General features: G+C 51.2%; 1 protein-coding gene across 2 annotated transcripts; it reads right to left on the reverse strand.

Annotated features, from left to right (window-relative positions):
- Positions 1-4,527: 4,527 nt before the first annotated feature.
- NPR1 (natriuretic peptide receptor 1) lies at positions 4,528-18,127 on the reverse strand. 2 transcript variants are annotated; one of them, XM_066362444.1, is made up of 22 exons: positions 17,041-18,127; positions 16,092-16,291; positions 15,547-15,660; positions 14,999-15,134; positions 14,528-14,619; positions 13,640-13,775; positions 13,337-13,421; positions 12,381-12,501; positions 11,927-12,001; positions 11,722-11,799; positions 11,187-11,291; positions 10,900-10,971; positions 10,641-10,797; positions 10,205-10,360; positions 9,764-9,932; positions 8,931-9,077; positions 8,729-8,852; positions 8,508-8,576; positions 8,030-8,204; positions 7,754-7,852; positions 5,340-5,431; positions 4,528-5,187 (listed from the first exon to the last, which is right to left on the reverse strand). In XM_066362444.1, exons 1-22 carry the CDS (start codon positions 17,768-17,770, stop codon positions 5,125-5,127), a joined length of 3,195 nt encoding a protein of 1,064 aa, XP_066218541.1. In that variant the 5' UTR covers positions 17,771-18,127; the 3' UTR covers positions 4,528-5,124. The 2 variants fall into 2 exon arrangements, with proteins under 2 accessions (XP_066218541.1, XP_066218540.1); XM_066362443.1 differs by having other exon boundaries at positions 10,900-10,974.
- Between the last annotated feature and the right edge of the window lie 4,068 nt (positions 18,128-22,195).

A 22,195-nucleotide genomic window follows, 5' to 3' on the forward strand; every position in this document is an offset into this window, starting at 1 on the left:
CCATGTGCAGTCCACATTTGAAAGCCAAAGGTAGAGAATAATAATGGGAAAGTTGCATCAAGTTCAGAAGGAGTGCTACAGCAATGAACAGATGTACTTGATTATGGAACCTTTGCTATGGAAAGGTTCTTAAAAGACAACCAGCCCAACCACTCACTCAATGACATAATGTGTGTGATAGAGAACAGAGTGGGTGAGGTTTTTCCTATCAAGACCCCCTCACTAACCCTGGGGTTAGCCCTGCGGTCAAGTGGCTTCCTGCCCCCCACATTCCCTCTTCGCTGGTCTTCTCTTCCTCAGCATCCTTGCCTCTGCTTTGTGCACCACCACATTCATCAGCATTCTAACCCTTTTTCTTGGTGGTAAACTCCTCTCCTGTAACCCTGCTTGCCTTCCAACTCAATAAGATTAAATCGCCCTGGACAGCATTAAGTCATTTTTTTATGGTTAATTTATTTATTTTTATATTTTTATAGCTCCTGCGATTTAATTTAGAAATGACTTTCAGTCTACAAAATGGGCCTCCACTGCTAATTAGATTCCATGGATCTGTCCTGAAAGGTATGAATCATTTTTAAAAAAGATTATTGCTGCCCAGGCTGATAGCTCAGTTGGTTAGAGCTTCTTCTTCATGTACCAAGTTTATGGGTTCGATCCCGGATCAAGGCACATACAAGAATCAAACAACAGCCCGACCCACCTGGTTAGGCAGTAGTGTTATAAAGTAGTATACTTTAATCCGTGGGTTACATAGAGACACCCAGTCAGATTACAGAAGAAATTTTAGAAGTTTTATTATTATTAGCCGGCTAGCTACATGGGCACAATCCCAAATCATAGGGCATAATACAGTTTTGAGCCTGCTTTTATACAAAATCAAGTACTGGTTGGAGTGGGTAAGGAGGGGCTTGTGATCCCTTTGTCTAGCAGTGGTAGTCAACCTGGTTCCTACCACCCACTAGTGGGAGTTCCAGCTTTCATGGTGGGCGGCAGCGGAGCAACCAAAGTATAAATAAAAAGATAGATTTAACTATAGTAAGTTGTTTCATAAAGACTTATTCTGCCAAACTTAGCGAAAATCTGACATAAAGTACTTGGTAAGTAATTATTATTATGTGCTTTAACTTGCTATAACTCTGCTTTATAAATTTTATAAAGTAAAGTTACTTCCCTACTTTATAAATCACCATTACTGTGAAACCGGTGGGCGGTTAGAAAATTTTACTACTAACAGAGATACAAAAGTGGGCAGTAGGTATAAAAAGGTTGACTACCCCTGGTCTAGAGGTATATGTTACTCTCATGACTGTAGGGTGAGTCCGAGTATAGGAATTCTTTTTTTATTTTTATTTTTTTTGTGGCAGAGACAGAGAGTTAGAGAGAGGGTCAGACAGACAGGAAGGGAGAGAGATGAGAAACATCAATTCTTTGCTGTGGTTCCCTAGTTATTCATTGATTGATTTCTCATATGTGTCTTGACCGGGGGCTACAGCAGACCAAGTGACCCCTTGCTGGAGCCAGCAACCTTGGGTCCAAGCTGGTCAGCCCTGCTCAAACCCGATGAGCCCATGCTCAAGCTGACGACCTCAGGGTCTCGAACCTGGGTCCATCACGTCCCAGGCCGACGCTCTATCCACTGCGCCACCGCCCAGTCAGGCCTGAGTATAGGAATTCTTGATTAAGGCACATAAACATTGTTTTCTAAGGTTTTCAGATAAGTTGTATCTTCTTTGCTCTGTGTGGCAAGTGGCCCCAGGCACCTTTTCAGAGAATTCTAGGAAATAGCTAACTATAACTAGATGACCCAGTTGCCCTTGTAAGCCAGGAAGCTCCTGCATTCTTCTCTTTCCTTTCTCCACAGAAAGGAGGGGGTAAGAGGCCTGACTTTTCCTCCATAAACTGGCGTTGCTATTGCTAAGTTTTGCGGTTCCTTGGCACCTTATCACAGTAGCGCAGTGGATAGAGTGTCAGCCTGGTCTGCTGTGGACCCAGGTTCAAAACCCCAAGCTCACAGGCTTGAGTACAGGGTTACCATGGTCTCTGGCTTGAAGCCCAAGGTCACTGGCCTCAGCAAGGGTCACTGGCTCCCCCAGAGTCCCCCACCAAGGCACACATGAGAAAGCAGTCAGTGAACAACTGAAGTGCCACAACTATGAGTTGATGCTTCTCATCTCTCTCCCTCCTGTCTGTATGTCCCTCCCTCACACACAAAAAATAAAAGAATCAAACAATGAATGCATAAATAAGTGGAACAACAAATCAGTGTTTATCTCTCTCCCCCATTCCTCTCTCTAAAGTCAATAAATTATTACTAAATTGTACTGCTATGATAAATTAATTACTGAAGCTCTTTGATGGAGAGAAAGAGGGGTTGGTGAAGAGGACATTTATCTTGTCAATTGTTTTTTTCCAGGCTCCTGCCTAGTGCAGGACCGTTTCAGCGGGGTTCCCTTTGCACACAGTCTATAGGGGGCCCTCTTACCCCTAGCTGGGCCGCAGCTGGGCCTTCCTCCCCACCCACAGCTGCGCAGCCTGCTGCCTGGCTGCCAAGAGTGTCACGTGGACTGATGAGATAATGTATGTGAAAGCCTTTGTCCACTGAAAGGGACAATTGAATGCCAGTGATTACCATTGCCCTCTCACCCCTCCCAGATCTACTCAGCAGGACAGCCGGGGAAACTGCGAGGCCAGACTGCCCCTCTCATATGGGCTGGGCAGTTTCTGACGCAAATCTGCCTCCTCGTCTTGGAGGAGAGACGCTATCGCTACCCTTGGACCGTCCCCTTCCCCTCAGTAATGGCTTTCCCAATTCTTCCTGACTTCAGGGACCTTCCACCGGAAGGAAATCTTCTCAGTTCCAGTGAAAGTTCTCGAGCTGCTGAAATCATCCACTCCTTGGGCCTTTCCTGACGCCCACCCCCAGCGCCCGCAGTGGAGCCAGGCTGCCCCGGAAGGATCTGACCCGCAATTTCCTAGAATTGTCTTACAGGAGCTCCTCAGTCATGCGGCTCCCCGCCCCTTTTCTCCACCTCCTCTCATAGTCTCCCCTCCCCAAAGCCCAGTCTCTTTATATACACAGCCCCCACGCCTGAACTCCAGGCCCCTCGGTTCTCTTTAGCATATCCACTCTCTCCTGGGGGCTGTCTACTACCCTTGACAGGAGGAACTGGGGCCCATATGGGAGTCTCCATGGCCTTGAGGGCCCCCCAGGAAGTTGAGCACGCTGTGATTACCAGGGCAACCATCCTCCAGTTAGGCCTTCCCAGTGCTATTCATTCCCAGCTGAGGAGGGTGAGGACTTGACCATGCAAGCTCCCTCTCGCAATAAATCAAATCTGACTGAGGCCAAAAAGGGTGGGTAGGGAGCACAGAACATTAAGAAAGTCACTGGACAACAGAGAAAATGATTTATCCTTCCTTCATCCTAAACCACCACTTGTGTATCAGGGAGCACTAGCCTGAAGGCAGACTTCCCAGCTGCCCACCCTGACCTCCAAGTCCCCACTGGGTGTGGACTCCAGGAAGAAGCTTGGGGAGGTAGGAGGAGGGGCCTGTCTGCACTTGATGGATGGTACTGAAGAAATGTCTGGCACTTTCTTTCCCCCCTGGGGGAGGTGAAGCTGTAGCCACCTCTCCCCCTCATCTGCATTCCTGCCTGCTCTGAAAGTGGGTGGGGTGAGCGGCTGGAGCTGGGATCAGGGGGCCCTTAGCCCCGCTGAGAGTTATTTTGCAAACTATCACTATCACTTGTTTGGCTACACTGGCATGGGAATGGAGGGACATGTGGACAATCCCGAAATCTCAACTGAGGTTAAAGGGAATCCATATGTTCTCACCCCCACCCCTCCTTCTTGGCTCCCAGGCCTCCTGGGGCAAGAAATGTCAGAGCTGTCCATTCCACACTCCTTTTCTTGTTATATGCCAGACACTGGGTAATACAACTGGTCTCAAAGTGTGGTCCACAGGCCCTGGGAGTCCTCTAAACCCTTTCTGGCGGTGGATAAGGCCAAACCGATTTTCATGCTCCTAATAGTACATGATTAGCCTTACTGTGTCATTTGCACTGAGGGTCTGTAATCAACTGTGTGTGTGTGTGTGTGTGTGTGTGAAACTGCTGATGTCTTATTATAAATCAAGGCAGTAGCACCAAACTAGTCAGTGCAGTCTTCATTACCACATGTTGGCAGTAAGAAAAAAAAAGCCAGTTTCTCTTAAGAATGTCCTTGATAAAGCAGTAAAAAGTTAACATATGATGGGTTTATTATAGTTATTTTAAATGAGTTAATAGGGCTTGTATTAATTTCTAATACAGTATATATTGATAGATATAACCCACTTAAACAAAAGCTCTTTGGGGCCCTCAATAACTTTTAAGGGTGTAAACGGGTCCTTGGACCAAAAATGTTGGCACTGCTTGGGTAATACCTAGGCTGTTCCCAGCTTGAGAAACCCGTCTTCTCTGACAGAGAGGGTGGAGAGCATCGTTGTGTTTTCTGGCAACCCTCTATCCCTCAAGAAGAGACACTGTCACTCGAATAAAGATTTTAATGGTCTCCACTCACTGGAGAAGCAAAGCATACAAACGTTCTGTTCCCCCCCCCCTTCGCCTCTCCCCTGCACACTGTATCCAATATTGGGTGGTGGGAGATAGGGGGGTGTTTGTGGCCCATGTGGTCTAGGCCTAGATGTGGACTCCCCTATCCCCCAGTTCCTTTTCCTGTTCCCCATAAGGGGGCTCTTCCCCTTCTCCATAAAAGTCACAGTGTAGCAAGGTTGAGAGAGGAGGGCACAAGGAGGGGCAGGAGGATCCAGGAATCCACACCTCAGCCTGACCTGATTCAGGGTGGATAGTGAGGGGTGTGCCTATGTGTGTGTCATTGGGCATGACTGTGTGCTTTGGTTTGGTCCCGTGAGCTCCGAATTCTCTCTCCCCACCAGTCCTCTTTCAAAGGTAATACGTGGTGTCTCCACCGGAGTCAGCACACTTGAGCTGTTCAAACCACTCTCTGATCCTTTGGCAATGGTGGGGCGGCTGTGGGTGAAGGTGAGGTCTGGCACCTCTCTGTCACTTTGTCACTTCTGGCACAGGGAAGGGAGGTGTGGAAGGCCAGCAGGAGAAGCAGGTCAGCCTCGGGTGCTATTTCCCCGCTCCCCCAGGAGCCAGTAGGTCCGAACTTTGCCTTTACCCTGAATAGAAAAAGAAGAGGGTGGGATGCAGAGTGTCAAGCTCACTTTCCCAAATGATGGGTATGGGAGTGGCTGCTTGCATAGGGGCCTGAGGGAGGGTGGCCCCTTCTGGAACCCCAAAGGGTGGTGAGGTTAGGGTCTTCCTTCTCTACCTTCATTTCTACATCCCCTCGAAGCTCCAGCTCAAAATCACCAAACTCCTCCAGGACAGCCTTGGTCTCAGAAGACAAGTGGATCTTCAGGGCTGAATAGGATAAGGAGAAGAAGGGAAGGTGAGGGATGCAAGAGAAGAAAGCAGAAGAAATCAAGGGCTGTGGGGGCCTGACCAGGCGGTGGCGCAGTGGATAGAGCATCTGACTGGGATGCAGAAGACCCAGGTTTGAGTCCTCGAGCTCGCCAGCTTGAGCGCGGGAGAATCTGGTTTGAGCAAAGCTCACCAGTTTGGACCCAAGGTCACTGGCTTGAGCAAGGGGTTACTCGGTCTGCTGAAGGCCCGCGGTCAAGGCACATATGAGAAAGCAATCAATGAACAACTAAGGTGTCGCAACGAAAAACTGGTGATTGATGCTTCTCATCTCTCTCCGTTCCTGTCTGTCTGTCCCTGTCTATCCCTTTCTCTGACTCTCTCTCAGTCTCTCTGTAACAACAACAACAAAAGGACTGTAGGGGTAGAAAGATGCTCTCTCCTTTTTGGTTCAGGAAGCTTCCTAATACAGAGTCCCACCCTTTCCATTTGGTGTCTGACTGCTCTGGCCTCTCCCCTAGAACTTCAGAGCTGTGTTATCCATTCTGGCAGCAAAGAGTTATGTGTAGCTATTTAAATTTAAATGAATTAAAACTAAATACAGTTAAAAATTTGGTGCTTCAGTTTCAAGACCTCATTTCAAGGGATGAATGGACCCCTGTGACAAAGGCTACCATATTGGACAACACAGATTAAGCTTTCATCGTTGCAGCAAGTTCTGTTGCATAGCACTCGAGCATCACAAGGGTCTGGACAGACAGTATATAGCACAGTCATCAGGAGCTCAGAGATTGGATCCTGCTCTACTTAGCAAAAATTCCCTGTGAACGCTTGCTTGGGGGAGTAATGAATTTTCTGGGCTTCATTTTCTAGTCTATAGAGTGCTAACAGTGACAGTACCCATTGTAGAACCTTGTTGTGAGGTTTAAATTTAACATTCATAAAGTAAATAGAACCTGGCACACAGGAAGCACTATATCAGCGGTTGCTGTCAATTACTTAACTCATCACCCTCATTTTCTAGCTGAGGTAACTGAGGCCTCGGGGAGGAGATCTTCCCAGGCTGTTGAGGTCAGACCCAGGGCTCCTTACTCCTGACCAGGTACCCTCCACACCCCACACCCCTGACCTCTCTCTCAACTCACTCCCACCACTCCTGGAGTCTACATCACAGTAGCTTTGTTCTTTTTTTAACCATTTCTGAGAATGTGCTTTTTGAGGACTGGACCTCAGTGAGAAAATCTCTTCTATCCTGACAGCCCCAAACACAGTGCCCAGGGAATATCTGCTGAACCAGAGCCTCTCTCGACTCCAAGTAGCCCTCCTTCTGCCATGAGGCTTGGCTTGGGTCTGCATGGACCGTCCAGCTAACTGTGGGTCTGGGTCTTTTCAGTATCCCAGGGCCTGGTACTTGGTAGTTGCGCAATAAATGTTTACTTGATTGAATTGTGTTGAATACAGCATTGAATTGTGTTGAATACACAGAAGGGCAGATCAACAGGAAACAGGACCAAGGGAAGAGGTGGAAGCAAGCTTTTTTTTTTTTTTTAAGCGAGAGACAGAGACAGAAAGACAGGAAGGGAGAGAGATGAGAAGCGGCACCTCAGTTGTTCATTGATTGCTTTCTCATATGTGCCTTGACTGGGGGGCTCCAGCAGAGCCAGTGACCCCTTGCTCAAGCCAGCAACCTTGGGCTCAAGCCAGAGACTTTTGGGCACAAGCCAGCAACCATGGGGTCATGTCTATGATCCCATGCTCAAGCTGGCGAACCAGCACGTAAGTTGGTGAGCCTGCACTCAAGCTGGTGACCTTGGGGTTTCAAACCTGGGTCCTCAGTGTCCCAGTCCAACATTCTATCCACTGCACCACTGCATTCTATCCACTGGTCAGACAATATGTAGGTTTATTATATAATTCTAGTGAGGCAGATATTTTATTCTCATTTTTACAAATGAGGAAAACTGAGACTCAGGGTGCTGTAGCAAATTGACACCCAGCTGGGTTAGTAGTAGAGCTGAGATTCACACCCAAGTGAGCAGTTCTGAGCCTTCTTTCCATATCCAAAGGGCAGAAGGGCTCTAAAGGTAAGATTCCTGCTGGGAACTGGTGAACATTGGCCTGGAAAGATTTTCCAAGCATTTGGAAAGACGGGGCAGCTAGGATCTGAATCTTTGACTAGATTCGAGGTGATCTGCTTAGGTTGAGGCCTTATGAGCAGGAGGAGACTGGGAGGAGCGAGGGCTGGGAGCTGGGACAGGATCCAGAGGACTTTCCTAGTTCCAGCTACTCCGCCTTCCCATCCGGTCTAGAGGGCCACCATACCTTCCCCGTTGGACTCCATTCTTGAGGCCGTGTTGACTGTGTCCCCAAAGAGACAGTAACGGGGCATCTTCAACCCGACTACACCGGCACACACAGGTCCTGGAGGGAGCAGAAGCCCATCAGAGAGGGGGTGGGAGGGTGTTAGGTAGGAGGATGGAGGGCAGGGCTAGGGTGCTCCCGGAGAGGGAGGAGGTGGGATCTGAGGCGGTGAAAACAAGCCTCACTTCTGCAGCTCAGCCTTGGGGAGCCCCCTTCGTGAGCCTTGGGCGGTCTCACCTGTGTGGATGCCGATGCGCAAGCGCAGCTGCTCCTGCGGCCGGTGGCGGATGCGGAAGGAGTGCACAGCGTCCAGCAGTGCCAGGGCCATGCGGGCCACCTCGCGGGCGTGCAGCCGCCCATTCCGTACTGGGAGCCCGGACACCACCATGTAGGCATCGCCAATTGTCTCCACCTGGGAGGGTGAGGAGAGGGTGCAAGACATGAGGGCTGGAATTTTCTCTTCCCTGTGCTGCCCCAACTCCTCGAGCACTGTCTGTCATTCTGAACCCCCATCTGCAAGTCGCTGGCTTTCCTTATCCTCCAACCCCATCCCCCGCGCGGTTTCTCTGCCTGCTCCTGGGTCTCTTTATGACACCGTCTCTCCCCATGTACCTTGGTCTCCTCTCTTAAAAATTCTGTTTCATTCTGCCCTTTACCTTTCTCTGACCCTGTTCAGGAGTACGTCTGTCCTTCCTATCAATACTCCTATTCTCACCTTGTACACATCGAAGTTGTCTATGACAGCATCGAAGCAAGTATACAGGTCGTTGAGCAGGGTCACCACCTGGAAGGGAAGAGAACCAAAGGGGGCGAGGGAGTACAGACCTCACCTGGGCTTGGATGGGAAAAGTGGAACCAGAAGACAAGCTTATGGGATGGAGATGCTGAGCTAAGCATATCTGCCTGGCCTTCACTTGCGGCTGCTCCCTGACTCACCTGCATGGGTGTGCTCTCCGCTGACAGGGCTGTGAAACCCACAATGTCACTGAAGTAGATAGTGACGCTGTCAAAGGCTTCGGCCTGGACTGTCTCCCCACGCTTCAGCTGCTCAGCCACCGAGCTGAGGGGTCAAAGATCAGAGGGTGAGGTGGGGCTGGGACAGGGGCGGCAGGGCACATCATCAGACACGAGGACTCACTGAGGCAGGATCTGGTAGAGCAGAGCCTCAGCCTTCCGCTTCTCCTCCAGGTAGGCCTGGGTCCGCTCTTCCACCAGCTCCTCCAGGTTGTTGGCATACTGCTCCATGCGAGAAAGCAGGTTGTCCAGGATGTTGCTGCTGTTCTCTCTGTTGGGGGGGGGGTGTAGGAGGCGGGAGTGAGAGAGGAGCACCCTGCCCTACCCTGAGTTCCCACCACAGGCCTTCATCCTACTCAGGCTTAATGGTAGCCCACCTTCCAACTGCAGTGGGGGCCCTGGTGAGGGTCTGGTTGGGGGACACGGAAGGAGGGAACGGCAGGGTAAAAGAGTAGGAGGAAAGTGCAGTTCATCTTAGAGATGCCAGGGTCAAGTATGAAGCAAGTATGAAGCTTCAGGCATACTGATTATTTTCTTCAGTTTGATCAACTTTGGTGATCAGTGAGTTAGAAGTCAGAGGGGGTGAGAACAGGAGGGCATACAGGTACTGTGGTGTGCCTGGAGGCACTGGGCCCCAGGGTGGCACAGAGGAAAGGGAACTGGGGGGGGGGTAGGGTGGGAAGGCGGAGAGGCCCCATTTACTTTGCACCTCGCTAAGGACTAAAGGCCCTGGGGGGCTGGGCAGGAAGAGTATGGGGTAGCTGTGTTGTTGGAGGAGAGGAGTATGAGAGGCAGGGGACTAGGGACAGCTGGCTCATATGGTATTCACAAAGGGGGTTGCAAGGCTGTGGTGGCTGCAGCAGGCTATGTAAGGGGGGCTTTGAGTGGTTCCTTCTGTCACTGTAGGGATGAGACAAGTGGTGGAGGGAGCAGGGGAGTTGGGGTAAGGCCAGCGACCTGTTAAACTTCCGCAGCATCATGCGGATCTGCTGGAAGGGCGGCCGCTCCTGTGGGTCCTCGGCCCAGCACCTCTGCATTAGGTGCCCGAGTTCCTCCATGTGACTGTGCAGGGCCAGGGAGGGTCGGAAAGGGGGCTGCTCACCCCTAGTCACACGCTCGATGATCTCTGTGTGGTGGGGGGAAAGGGGCTCAGCAGCAAGGTCGGCCGAGGGCCTGTTGAGAGAGGGGATGGGGAAGTCCAGGACCAGGGCATGGAGCAGGGGAGGCCTGAAGGGAATCGAGCCAGCCATGCATCAGGGTCTCTGGCAGCAATGGAGAAGAGGGTGTGGCTGAGCTTTCCAGAAGGAAGATGTGATGGCATTTCCAGGGGTCTCAACTCTCTGGGACTGAGGTTAGTTGAGACTGTGGCAGGGTTAGGGGATAGTATGGTCCTCTCACCTTTGGGGCTGAGGCCCAAACCTTCCACGTGGAATACGCCACTCCTCAGGGCAATCTCCTGAAGGATGATCCCAAAGCTGTACACGTCACCAGCCTGGGAGCCCTGGGCTGGGGGCGAGGCCATTCGCAGGAGCTCAGGAGCTGTCCACAGCTTTTCTGCGGGTCAGAGGTCAGGAGTCACAGGGTGAAGGGTCCCCAAGCTAAGGGGAAACAAGGATGTAGCCAGAAGATTTTGGCCAGGACTGCTCTGGAGACACCAAACTGAGTGCTAGAGCGAGAAGAGATCTGAAGACCACTATATCTGACTCTTCTTTCTCCTGGTGAATGAACTGAGCAAGAGTCAGGAAACATGTGCTCACATCCATCAGACCAGGTATTGGCCTCCTGCTGGACTGGGCCGTGGTCAGGGTTGGGAACAGAATGGGTCTGAGCTCACTGGCATAGAGGGTGTGTCCTTGGTCTGGCTCTGGGTCCCTGAAGCTCTCCAGCCCATAGTCAGTGATCTTGAGCACAAATCGACTGTCGACCACACAGTTGGATGACTTGAGATTTCCATGGGAGCAAAATGGTCCATTGTGCAGGAACAGCATTCCCTGGAGAATGTGGGAGACAGGGGTCTTGAGTATGAGTTGGACCTGCAAAGACAGCCAGAGAAGCTTGCCTCCCCCACATCCAACGCGTTCTCCTAGACCGACCTTGACAATGTCATTGGTGAGAGAGTACCGGAACATCCAGTCCAGGGTGATGCTCTCATTTTCCAGAATGTCCTGCTAGGCAGTGAGAGTCAGACCTGTGCCCTGAAGACTCCCCCAGGAGGAGGAGTGCAGGGGTCCTACTGCTGTAAAGTGCCAGAGCAGGACAAAGCTTTGCATTGACTCTAGTGCCACTGCCCTCTCCCACCCCCATTTTACAAATGGGGCAAAGAAAGAAACAGGCTTGGCTGGCATCAGATGGGTTTCCTGATACCCCTTTGACCCCTCACCTGCAGGCTCCCACGGGGACAGTACTCTGTGAGGATACAGATGTTGGGGGGGTCAGTGCAGGCACCCACAAACCTGGTCAAGTGTTCATTCTGTACATCCCGCATCTGCAAGTGGGAACCAGCATCAGGAGGCTGACAGAGACCTCACTCTTCACCAAGGTGTCCCCCATTCTCAAGGACCCCTCACTCTTCTTAACTCCGTATTCATTCTCTGCAGACATTCTAGGACCTTTGTTTCTGATTCCCATGCTATTCTTTAGCCCACCTTCTCCCAAATCTTCTCCCTACTTCCTCTGCCTTCTAAACCCTCCATGCCCCAGGGGCATCAAGTATGGCCCCTTGAGGACCTTCCTCCAGGATATCTCCAGTTGTCCTTTGCCCATCTATGACCCCCTCCTCCCATGCACAACAAGCAAAGGCCCACCCCAGGGCTACAGAGAACCCTGAGGTCCTTCATAACCAGGGCTGTTTGCCGTCCTCCCCTGAGCCCCGCTGGGACCCTTCCCCAGGCCACGGCCACACTCTCCCACATTACATGCTTCAGTTCAAACAGGACTTTTCGAGTCAGCTCAATGCGTTTGCGGTTCACATGTTTCACAGCCACGAGGTTGCCCTGCGCAAGGAATGGAGACTGTCACTGTGCCCTGGGAACTCCAACAGCTCCTAACAGCCCAACCCTGCCTCTAGGAGCCTCCCCTGTCCTCTGTCAGAGCACACCCTGCCCTCGTTCCCAGACCCACCTTATAATATGCTGTCTTGGCAAAGACTTGGAACTGGCCCTCCGTGGTGAACAGGGAGCCATAATTGGAACCTTTCTGAAGGGATGAAGAGCAGGAGAGATGGTCAGCCCATGGGCCTCACCATGGGTCCAGCTCTCCTTGCTGGTGGCTGGAGCTCTGGTTTCACTATCCTGCCTTACCTTTGTGTCACCACATCATGAAATCCTCTCATTTACATTTTTCTTTTAACGTATTTTTATATATACTATCTTCCACTTTTGAAAGAGCTTTCTGAGAGAGGCTTTGTAGATGTAATCATCTGAAGTAGTCTGAGAGAGGGACTGTGACGTGGCCAAGGTCACACAGCAAGTGAAGACAGAGCCGGGACCAGAACCCTGCTCTGTCTCCTCTCCCCTACCCATCAGGCACTACATCACCCCTCCCATACCCAGCCCCCCCATACTAGTGTTCTTACCCCACTCAAGGTCAGCCGGCTGCCCGCACTCCGGAGGTGCCTCTCAAGGCTACTGAGCTCCAAGTCCTCCCAACGCACCCGCCACAGCTCTGAGGCCAGTTCCTTTTCCAGCTGCATTTTCCTGGGGTATGAAATTTGCATCTGAGCCCCTGGCCCAGGACTGGGGTGCTCTGTCCTCAGCTCCTTTTTAGAATCCTGGGACTACTCTAAGTGCCTAGAGATAGCCCCATTGCTCTGCTAAGAGGCAGATTTGAGGATTGTCCTCTGGGATGAAAGTCAGGAGGCTTGGGTGAAATTCTGCTTCACTGGGACCTTGTGTAGTCACTTCATTTCTTTGAGTCTCATGTCTTCATGTCCAAATGTCCTCATTTGGAAACTGGGGACCTCAATATTTATTTCAAAGTATTGTTATAAGAATGAAAAGAAATATTGTGTGAAAATACCTACACATAGTGTAAATATATGATTTACAGCACTGATTTTCTTCCCTCCCTCCTTGCTTTCCTCTGTCCTTAACTTTTCCTGAACTTTCACTTCAACTCCACTGGAAAGCAGGAACGGGCTCCTCTCTCTCTCAGTGCACACAGGGCTCACCATCTCTGCTCACTAACAGGGCCCAACCCCAAAGGGTTTGAACCATTGCTTCTCATTTGGTCTGCAAGAGTACAGAGGACAAACCAGTCCCTGGGCCAGAATCCAGGCCTTTATGATGCCACGCCCACAACTGCTCTGCTCCTCTGGGATCACCACGCTCTCCCTGGCCAATCCCATCCCTGTTTCCTCCTCCTCCTTTCTTTCTTGTGTCCTCAGGCTTTTTAGTCTCTTTTCTCCCCCATTTTCATAAGCCTTCCCCTGCTATATCTCAGCCTTTTCCCCTTGCCTCTGGGTTCCTGCCACCTCCCCTGAGATTGGTTCTCTGGATCTCCTAGCCTCACCATCCTCATCCTAATGCTCACCTGTATATGAAAATTGAGACGATCAGGATGCTGAGCAGGGAGAGGCTGCCCACCAAAGCCAGCACCTCCAGGGTGGAAAAATGGGCTGTAGGAGAGGGTCCAAATTGTACAAGAAAGATTTTGGTTAGACAGCAGAAGGAAGAACCTTCTAATAGTCAACCAGTGAACTAGGATGATGAAAGTAAGAAAAAGGCAGGAGTTTCTCCAGTAAACTCTCAGTGTGAGAGAAAAGCACTTATTTGACTCCCCATGGGGTGAAGCAGCATCTCCAGAATGGAGGCCTAGATGGCAAGGGGCAGGCACCTTGGTTGCAGGTGGGGTCCTCGTTGTAAAAGCCACATTTGGGGATGTCAGGAGGCGGGTATCCTAGGGGCCAGTGCAGTGTGCGCCCTGACACAGCCTCCAGTTCCTGGGAAGTCCCATTGTAGTTCAGAACGACCTATGGGAGGGAGGGCAGGAACGGTGGGCTTGTAAGGCCACTTATCCCATGGAGCAGTCCTGTCTCCCACTGACCCCATCTCTGCTTCCAGACCCTGTATCTGCACTGTCAACTATGTACCAGACCTCTTTGGGGAGAAGATACAGAGAGACTCCATATCCTTGTCCAATTTTATTAGAGTGGAAAAACTTGAAAACTCTTAAAGGAAAAAAACTCCATATAGGATAAACTCCATACAAAGAAAATTCCATATAGAATCCTAGAGAGTTTATAGACTGAAGCACACAGAAGACAAGAAAAAGCAGTGTTTGTTCTCAGATGACATTCCTGGCCTAATCCATGTACCTTTCCTTCAGGAACCTTTCTTTGGATGATCTGCTCCTTGGTGCCTGTGCTCAATCCCTTCCCATTCCTGACTGCACTTAGAGTTGTTTAGTGTGTGTTCATCTTGTCCCTGAGCTGCCTCTTTGTGGGAGGGGTTCTACCAACCTCAGGAGACACTGGACTGCCTGAAGGCAGGGCCATGCTTCCTCCTCAGACATGGGGTTTCTAAAGGTAATGCCCATTAGTCTCTATCATTCTGGTTGCTCCCCCAGACTAGAGCCAACCTCTTTAATCCAGGGCTCTCCATAAGTGGCCAAGCATGACAAGTAACTACAGAATAGACAGATACCCTGGCAGGGCTGTGGTGGGAGACAGAAGGGTGAAATGTCTTTCTCATTTGGCACTGTCTTCTCTGGGCACAGCCTTACCCTAAAGGCACTCGTCTCAGGATCCATATCCCAGAGGGAGAAGTCAGTCTCTCGATCTCCATTGCTGTCCATTTTCAGATATCCTGTCACACCTTGGGGCATGGAGGAAGATGGCTGTTTTGAGGGAGTGGAAGGAAGTTCAGGGACCACCCCTCCATCTCCTCTCCATCCCTTGATTATCTCTGCCTTGCCCTCCAAACACATATACTGTACACATATATGGAATGGTAATAAAAGGGACAGATACTTCAGTAGCAGAAATGATTGGGGCTGGACCCTTAGAAGGACTTCTCGATGGAGCTAGGGAGATGGGGCAGGAGGACGTAAAGGAAGCTGCAGAGATTTCTTGTAGAAGAGAGGAAAAAACTGCATGGGCAAATGACTACCTGTGCTGCAGGACTAGAGGCTTCTCATGGCCTCCTGCTTGGTGCACCCCAAGGCAACCCACTCTTGTCACCTCCAGGCCCTGACCTTGGAAGCTTCGGTTCCACATCCGCTGAGTGATGCCTTCCCCATCGGTGACAGTTCCCCCATGTTCCAGAGTTTCCATTACTGCCTGGACAAAGAGCAGGAGCCCGTCGTGGAAGGATGCGGGGATGATATTCACCTGCAGGGACCATCAGAGCCTGACTGGGGTGGGAGGTGTGAAAGGTACAGAGTGGGGTGTTGTGGGGAGGAAATGGGAGATACTGGGAACTTGGAAGAGGATGGAAGAAAACACTCCACATGCCACAGATTTTGCTATTGATAAGATGCCTCTGCACATACCACAACTTCAAATCCTGCCAGGCAAATAGGGCAAGATACTTCGTCCCCATTTGACTGATGAGGATGCGAGATTCAGAGACTGAACAGTTTGTTAATGCTGTCCTCTCATCATCAGGATACAGAAACAGTGGCAAGGGAAAGAGGGAGATCTCGGGATACTGGGATGGCTGAGAGAACAGGTTGGAGACTGGCAGAGGGCCATGGAATAGGGGCTGAGGGTCCATCCTGGAGGTTCCCAGGACCACTCCTACCAGGCCATCCTCCATGGTGAAGTTGAACTTCTCATGGGCCAAGTGTTTTAGTTGCTGCAGGAATTCCAAGTACTCAGGATTATCTGGCTCTTTATATGTAATGATTTTGGCAGCCTGAGGAAGGGGTCAGTGGAGAGGGGTGAGCTGGGAACTGACCCATCCTCCCAGTACCCTGGGGCCCACATCCCAGAACTGTATCTCTGCTTAGTTCAAGGTCAAACTGGACGCCATATCCTGGGTGAGGAGCTGTCTGCTCCAAAGCAGGAGAGCCAATGGTTTGGCTTCTCTAAGTCCAATTAGCCTGCAGGACTTGAACATCCTTCCACCTTAAGCCTATTCTCAAATATTTGTATCCTCTTGGCTCTGAGTTCGCTGGCCCTCCGTACACCCTTGCCCCAGAACCCTGCCCTTCGTCACCTAACTCCCTGTGAGCATCAAGAACCCCTTGTCTAAAATCCTTTTAGCCATTGCAGGATCTGGAGCCCAGAATCTGTGTGTTACCGGCTCACAGTCCCCTGGCCTGGGCGTCCCACCTCGGCGCTCACCTGAAAAGCATGTTGGGCTCTGACATCCAGCCCATCGCCTCTCTCCCAGGGCCTGTGGGGAGCAAGGCCGTGTGCACCTTGCAGGCTTTGCCCAAAGAGATCTAGGTGGAAGAAAACGTAGTCCTTCCCACTCAGGCCAGCTTCCAGGGCCAGAAGCATCAGGGTTCTGAAGACATCTGGAGAGCTGCAGATGTAGATAACTGGGGAGGAAGGGGGGGGGGTCAGATAGAAAAGCCTAGGCCTTGGATAGGGGGGAGCTCCTCAGGTGGGGAAGCTGGGGCACCCCGGGGCGATGCTCAGAGATCCTGTGTTAGTTAAGTGGAACTCCTGGCTCATGCAGTCCAGGCTGTGGCAGGAGAAAGATGGAGAAGGGTGGACTGAGGAGGTGGAAGGGGAGAAGGAGCAGAGGTGAGGGGAGTGGGAACAGTAGTGGAACTTAAGGTGGGAAAGGTGGGGTCAGGAGAGGGGGCAGGAGGGGAAGAGGGCCAACTGGAGAAGGGACTGGAGAGAAGCGGGTGTGTGAGGGAGCAATGGGAGGAGAAGATGGAGGAGGGAACAAGGCTGTTGGGAACAGACAGAAAATGAGCGAGAAAAAAGGGATGGGAATTAAGCCGAGGACCTACTAAGTGTCAGGGTGGCAGCAGGCATTCCTTCCCTTCTGTTAAGTCCAGAGAAACTGGTGAGCAGGAGGTGGGGGAGCAGGGGAAGTGAGAAAGGAGAGGCTCATAGGAACGGGAAGAGAGGGGGGATGGAGAAAGAGAAGGAAATAGAAAAGCAAAGATGGAAAGGGCCAAAGTCTCTGAGACAGGAATGAGGAACCGCAAGGAGTAAGAGGAAGAGAAAGAAGACTGGCCAAAGGAGATAGAGGACGTCCCGGCACTTCTGAAGGGTTCGAGGGACTCTGGGTCAAAGGGAGCTAGGACGCCCCTCACTCCCCTCACGCTCTCACCTCGGCCCTTGTGCTGCACGGTTCGCAGCAGCTCTGCGTAGTGATCGAGGTCGCCCTCGGCGAACTCCAGGTCCTCCACCGTGATATTGAGGCGTTCGCGGACCTGTATGTACAGCCCCTCCACGAGGAAGAAGCAGGCTCGCTCGTCACCTGGCCGGTAGGCGTAGAGCACGAGCGCCCGGTGCTCCCAGCCCAGCCGTCGGTGCAGAGCCGCCACGAAGTCGCCCAGCTTGGCGTAGCTGGGCCCGGCGCGTGTGGTCAGCGCGTACTCGTCCTTGGAGCCGAAGCCCAGAGCCGGGGCGCCGGCGGTCAGCAGCGGCACCCGCCAGTGTGCGGTGAAGCGCCCTACCGGGGCGGCGGCATACACGCAGCCGGGGCCCAGGAACACGGCCGGCTCGTGCTCCCACTTGAGATCAACCGCGGCTAGAGGCGCGGCGGTGTCGGAGCAGGCGCCCCGTGCGTTTTCGCTGCTGCCCAGCACCGTGCGGACCGTCCAGCCGGGCAGCAAGTCGGGCTGCGCATTAACCCTGCCCAGGGCCAGTTCCACGGCCGGGCCCACGCGCACCCACGACCACGGGTACGAGGTGTTGGTCAGCGGCAGCACCACTGCCACCGTCAGGTTGCCCGCGTGGCCGCCCCGGAGCAGCAGCAGTGGCGACAGGAGCAGCAGTAGGCGCAAGTGGGCACCGGTGGGGCACCTGGGGCACGACATGGCCTTAGCGGGCACCATGGTGAGCCGGGACTCGCACCATGGCTTCCGCAGTTTCCTCGGGCTCTGGGCGCGCCCCGGTGGGAATGAGGCGGAGCGGGGCGGGGGCGCTCACCCCAGGGTACTTGGTTCCCTCCAGCTGCGACAGCCACGGTCCAGAGCGCCAAGGTGCCGGGTGGGCGGGACGGCGAGCGGACCTCCGGCGGCTGGGCGCGCGACGGCTGCGCGAGTGTAGGACGCGGTAGAGCAGGTGGGCGCGGGAAGAGGAGCGCCGGAGCTCCGGGGACCTCAGTGAGCTAGCGTGTGTGCGTGTGTGTGTGCGTGTGTGCGTGTGTGTGTGTGTGTGTGTGTGTGTGTGTGTGTGTGTTGAGAAAAAGCGTGCTTCTGTGCTTGCTGGGTCTCCGGAGAGAAGGTCGGAGATGGCGCAAGGGAGAGAAATAGGGCAGAGAGTGTTGTGTGCGTGCGGGAGCGCTGCCCCAGCGAGTGTGCCAAAGGGGCGTCCGGCCAGCCCAAGTCTTCGGCTGTCAAGGGGGGACGTGGGAGGACTCAAGCCAAGCTCAGAACCCTCCCTCCCGGACGCTTCCCCTCCCTGACTCGGTGACAGCAGAGCCAATCCCGGATCTTTTAACTCCTTCCTTCCCATCCCTAGTCGCGGGCTGTCCAGCGCCCACAGCTCGACCGCTTTCCTCTTAGACCCTCTTCCCTCTCCTCGGTTGCCAGCGTCCGCCCCCTCAGAGAGGCAGTTCCCCTGGAAAGGGCTCCCTCGCGGGGATGGGAAGGAGGACTGAACAGATAAGTGTGTGGGAACAACTGGAGGCCTCTTAGGCTCCTGCCTTTTCCCTCCCCTCTTACCGTGTTCCTTCTGGGCAGGATAAGACTTGCTGATTCAGGATCTTGGGTAGGAAAATGTGTGCGTGTGGACGTGTGTCCTGGAGTGACGGGTATCTGGAAAAGACGTTAAAGTAGGTGACCCAATTTTTCTAGGACGCCCCTAAATACCCCCAGCCCTCATTAAGCGAATCAGCGGAGAAAAGGGACCAGGTGGAAGGGCGGATTTAACTTTTTACTTCCCAAAAGGAACTGTGGAGGGAGAGCGCGCCGCTGTCTGGCGAGGAAGAGGGTGACCTCAGGGCTGCTCCAGGAATGTGACTGTGTGTGTGTTTTGTGTTGACAAGGATTGTTAAAATAGGGTTCGCGGTGGTGGTGAGAAATGTTGGAAATCAGCAGAAGAGGTTTGGGGGCACTTGACGTATGAGGCTGGTCCAGACAGTTGTGGAATCATTCTGCCCTCTAATGGTCAGCAGCAGTCATTGATGGTTTTGTGCCAACAACCTCTCCAACCTTGCGCCTAGGCCAGGACCTAAGGTCAACAAACTTGTTCCGTTCAGCAAATAGTTGCAGGGGACCTAGTATCCATTAAGCACCGGCTAGATGCTGAGGGCAAAAAGAGAAATATATATACAGTCCGTACCTTTGAGGAGCTCTATTTGAGATAATTAGCCATAACATAATGTCCTTACTACATTATAGAGATGGATAAATTACTAAGAGGCCCAGATGAAGACTATTCTGCCTGCCTTGGAACCAGGAAAAAACTCCGAAGAAAAATAATTCAATAAGGAGAGAAGGATGAGAAAGCTATTCTGTGTAGAGAAGGCAGAATACTGAATTATGTTTCAGGAGAATTTACTGAAGTAAATGTCATGGTGCACTTTTGACCGGTCACAGGAAAGCAACAAAAGACGATAGAAATGTGAAATCTGCACCAAGTAAAAGGAAAACCCTCCCAGTTTCTGTAGGATGATGTGGCAGCATGTGCGCATGCGCAGATGATGAGGTAACACCGTGTATACAGCAGAGCAGCCCACGGCCATGTCAGTCGAGATGTGGACGGTACAGAGGAAAGTTCAGTGTGTTCTGTGGCTTGCTAAATTCGAATCCGTGACCAAAGTGCAACGTGAATATCAACGCGTTTATAACAAAGCACCACCACATAAGGAATAACATTACTCAGTGGGATAAGCAGTTGAAGGAAACCGGCAGTTTGGTGGAGAAACCCCGTTCTGGTAGGCCATCAGTCAGTGACGAGTCTGTAGAGGCTATACGGGATAGCTACCTAAGGAGCCCTAAAAAATCTGTGTGTGAGCCAACATCGAACTGCACTGAATAGGTATGAAACTGGGAGAGTTTTCCTTTTATTTGGTGCAGATTACACATTTCTATTGTCTTTTGTTGCTTTCCTGTGACCGGTCAAAAGTGCACCATGACTTTACAGACACACTGTATTTGAGGAGAACTTTGAATATTTTATGCAATTATGTATTGTTTGGCCTGCATTATCTCTCTATATATTTAATTTAATAATCCAAACTTAAAAAATTAGCAGATGACACATGAATATTTGGAGTTGTCTTGAAATATTGGGTGGCCTGACCTGTGGTGGCGCAGTGGATAAAGCATTGACCTGGAACACTGAGGTCACCGGTTTGAAACCCTGGGCTTGCCTAGTCAAGGCACATATGGGAATTGATGCTTCCTGCTCCTCCTTCCTTTTCTCTATCTTCTCTTGCTCTCTTCTCTAAAAATGAATAAATAAAATCTTTAAAAAATATGTTGGATGGCCCTGACCTGTTAGCTCAGTTGGTTAAGAGCTTTGTCCTGAAACAACAAGGTAGTGGGTTCAGTCCGAGTCAGGGTACACACAGGAGCAGCTCAATGTCTCTCTCTTCCTGTTTCTTTCAACAACAAAAAAAGAGAAAACAAAAAGAAATAAAGATTGGGGCCTTGATAATTAAGTCCTACTTCTCTCCATGATCAATCAGCTGAAAACACTACCCATTACCTTTTTAAGATGTCTAGATCATCAGGGTTCTTTTCTACCCTGTTCACTCATTGGCATTACTGACTGCAGTAGGAGTTTATGTTTTCAATCCTGATGTGTGATATAAGGTGTCTACATGTAGGAATGACTAAGGAGGAGGGGCAGGAAAGGGCAGCAGAAGGCAGCTTATTCAAACTTTTGTGGGAACAGGCCTGTCTTTGTCCTGTAATGGGAGCTCCATAGGCTATTCAGGTGGATAGGAGATTTTTTTTTTAAAAGATTTGTTATTTATTGGTTTTTAGACAGAAGAGAGAGAGAGAGAGAGAGAGAGAGAGAGAGAGAGAGAAGGGGGAGAGGAGCAGGAAGCATTCACTCATAGTTGCTTCCCATATATTCCTTGACTGGGCAAGCCCAGGGTTTCGAACCAGTGACCTCAGTATTCCAGTGACCTCAGTATTCCAGGCTGACACTTTATCCACTGTACCACCACAGGCCAGGCAAATTTTTTTTTTAATTTTTACTTATTTATTATTATTATTATTATTATTTTTACAGGGACAGAGAGAGAGGACCCAGGTTGGAAACCCTGAGGTTGCTGGCTTGAGGGTGGGCTCACCAGCTTGAGCACAGGGTCACTAGCTTGAAGCCCAAGGTCACTGGTTTGAGCCCACAGTCACTGGCTTGAGGCCAAGGTTGCTGGTTTGAGGTCAAGGTTGCTGGCTTGAGCAAGGGGTCCCTGGCTTGGCTGGAGCTTTCCAGTCAAGGCATGTATGAGAAACAATTAATAAACAACTAAAGTGCTCCAACTATGAGTTAATGCTTCTCATCTCTCTCCTTTCCTGTTTGTCTCTCTCATTTAGAAAAAAAAATTGGCCTCACTTGTCTGGACTCTGGTGGTGCAGTGGGTAAAGCATCGACCTGGAATGCTGAGGTCATTGGTTCTAGACCCTGGGCTTGCCCAGGCAAGGCACATATAATAAACAATCAATGAACAACTAAAGTGAAGTAACTATGAGTTGATACTTCTCGCTCTACCTCACTCTCTCTCTTCTCTCTGTAAAGTCAATAAATAAAATGTTAAAAGAAAATTTTTTTTTTAGCCTGACCTGTGATGGTACAGTGGATAGAGAGTCAACCTGGAATGTTGAGGTCACTGGTTCAAAACTCTGGGCTTGCCCAGTCAAGGCACATATGAGAACAACTATGTGTTGATGCTTCCTGCTCTTTTCCCCCTTTTCTCTCTCTCCCTCAATCTCTAAAATGAATAAATAAAATCTTTTTTAATAATTTGGAGAGCTTGACCAGGCAGTGGCGCAATGGATAGAGAGTGGGCCTGGGACGCTAAGGACTCAGGTTCAAAACCCCAAGGTCACCAGCTTGAGTGCAGGCTCACCAGCTTGAGCGAGGGATCGCCAGTTTGAGTATGGGATTATAGGCATGACCCCATGGTTCCTGGCTTGAGCCCAAAGGTCGCTGGCTTGAGCAAAGGCTCTCAGGCTGGGCTGGAGCCCCTCTTCGCCAAGGCACGTATAAGAAAGCAATCAGTGAACAATTAAGGTGCTGCAACAATAAGTTGATGCTTCTCATCTGTCTGTCTGTCTGTCTGTCTGTCTCTCTCTCACACA

Source organism: Saccopteryx leptura, chromosome 2 (assembly GCF_036850995.1).
Source record: "Saccopteryx leptura isolate mSacLep1 chromosome 2, mSacLep1_pri_phased_curated, whole genome shotgun sequence".
Lineage (NCBI taxonomy): Eukaryota > Metazoa > Chordata > Mammalia > Chiroptera > Emballonuridae > Saccopteryx > Saccopteryx leptura.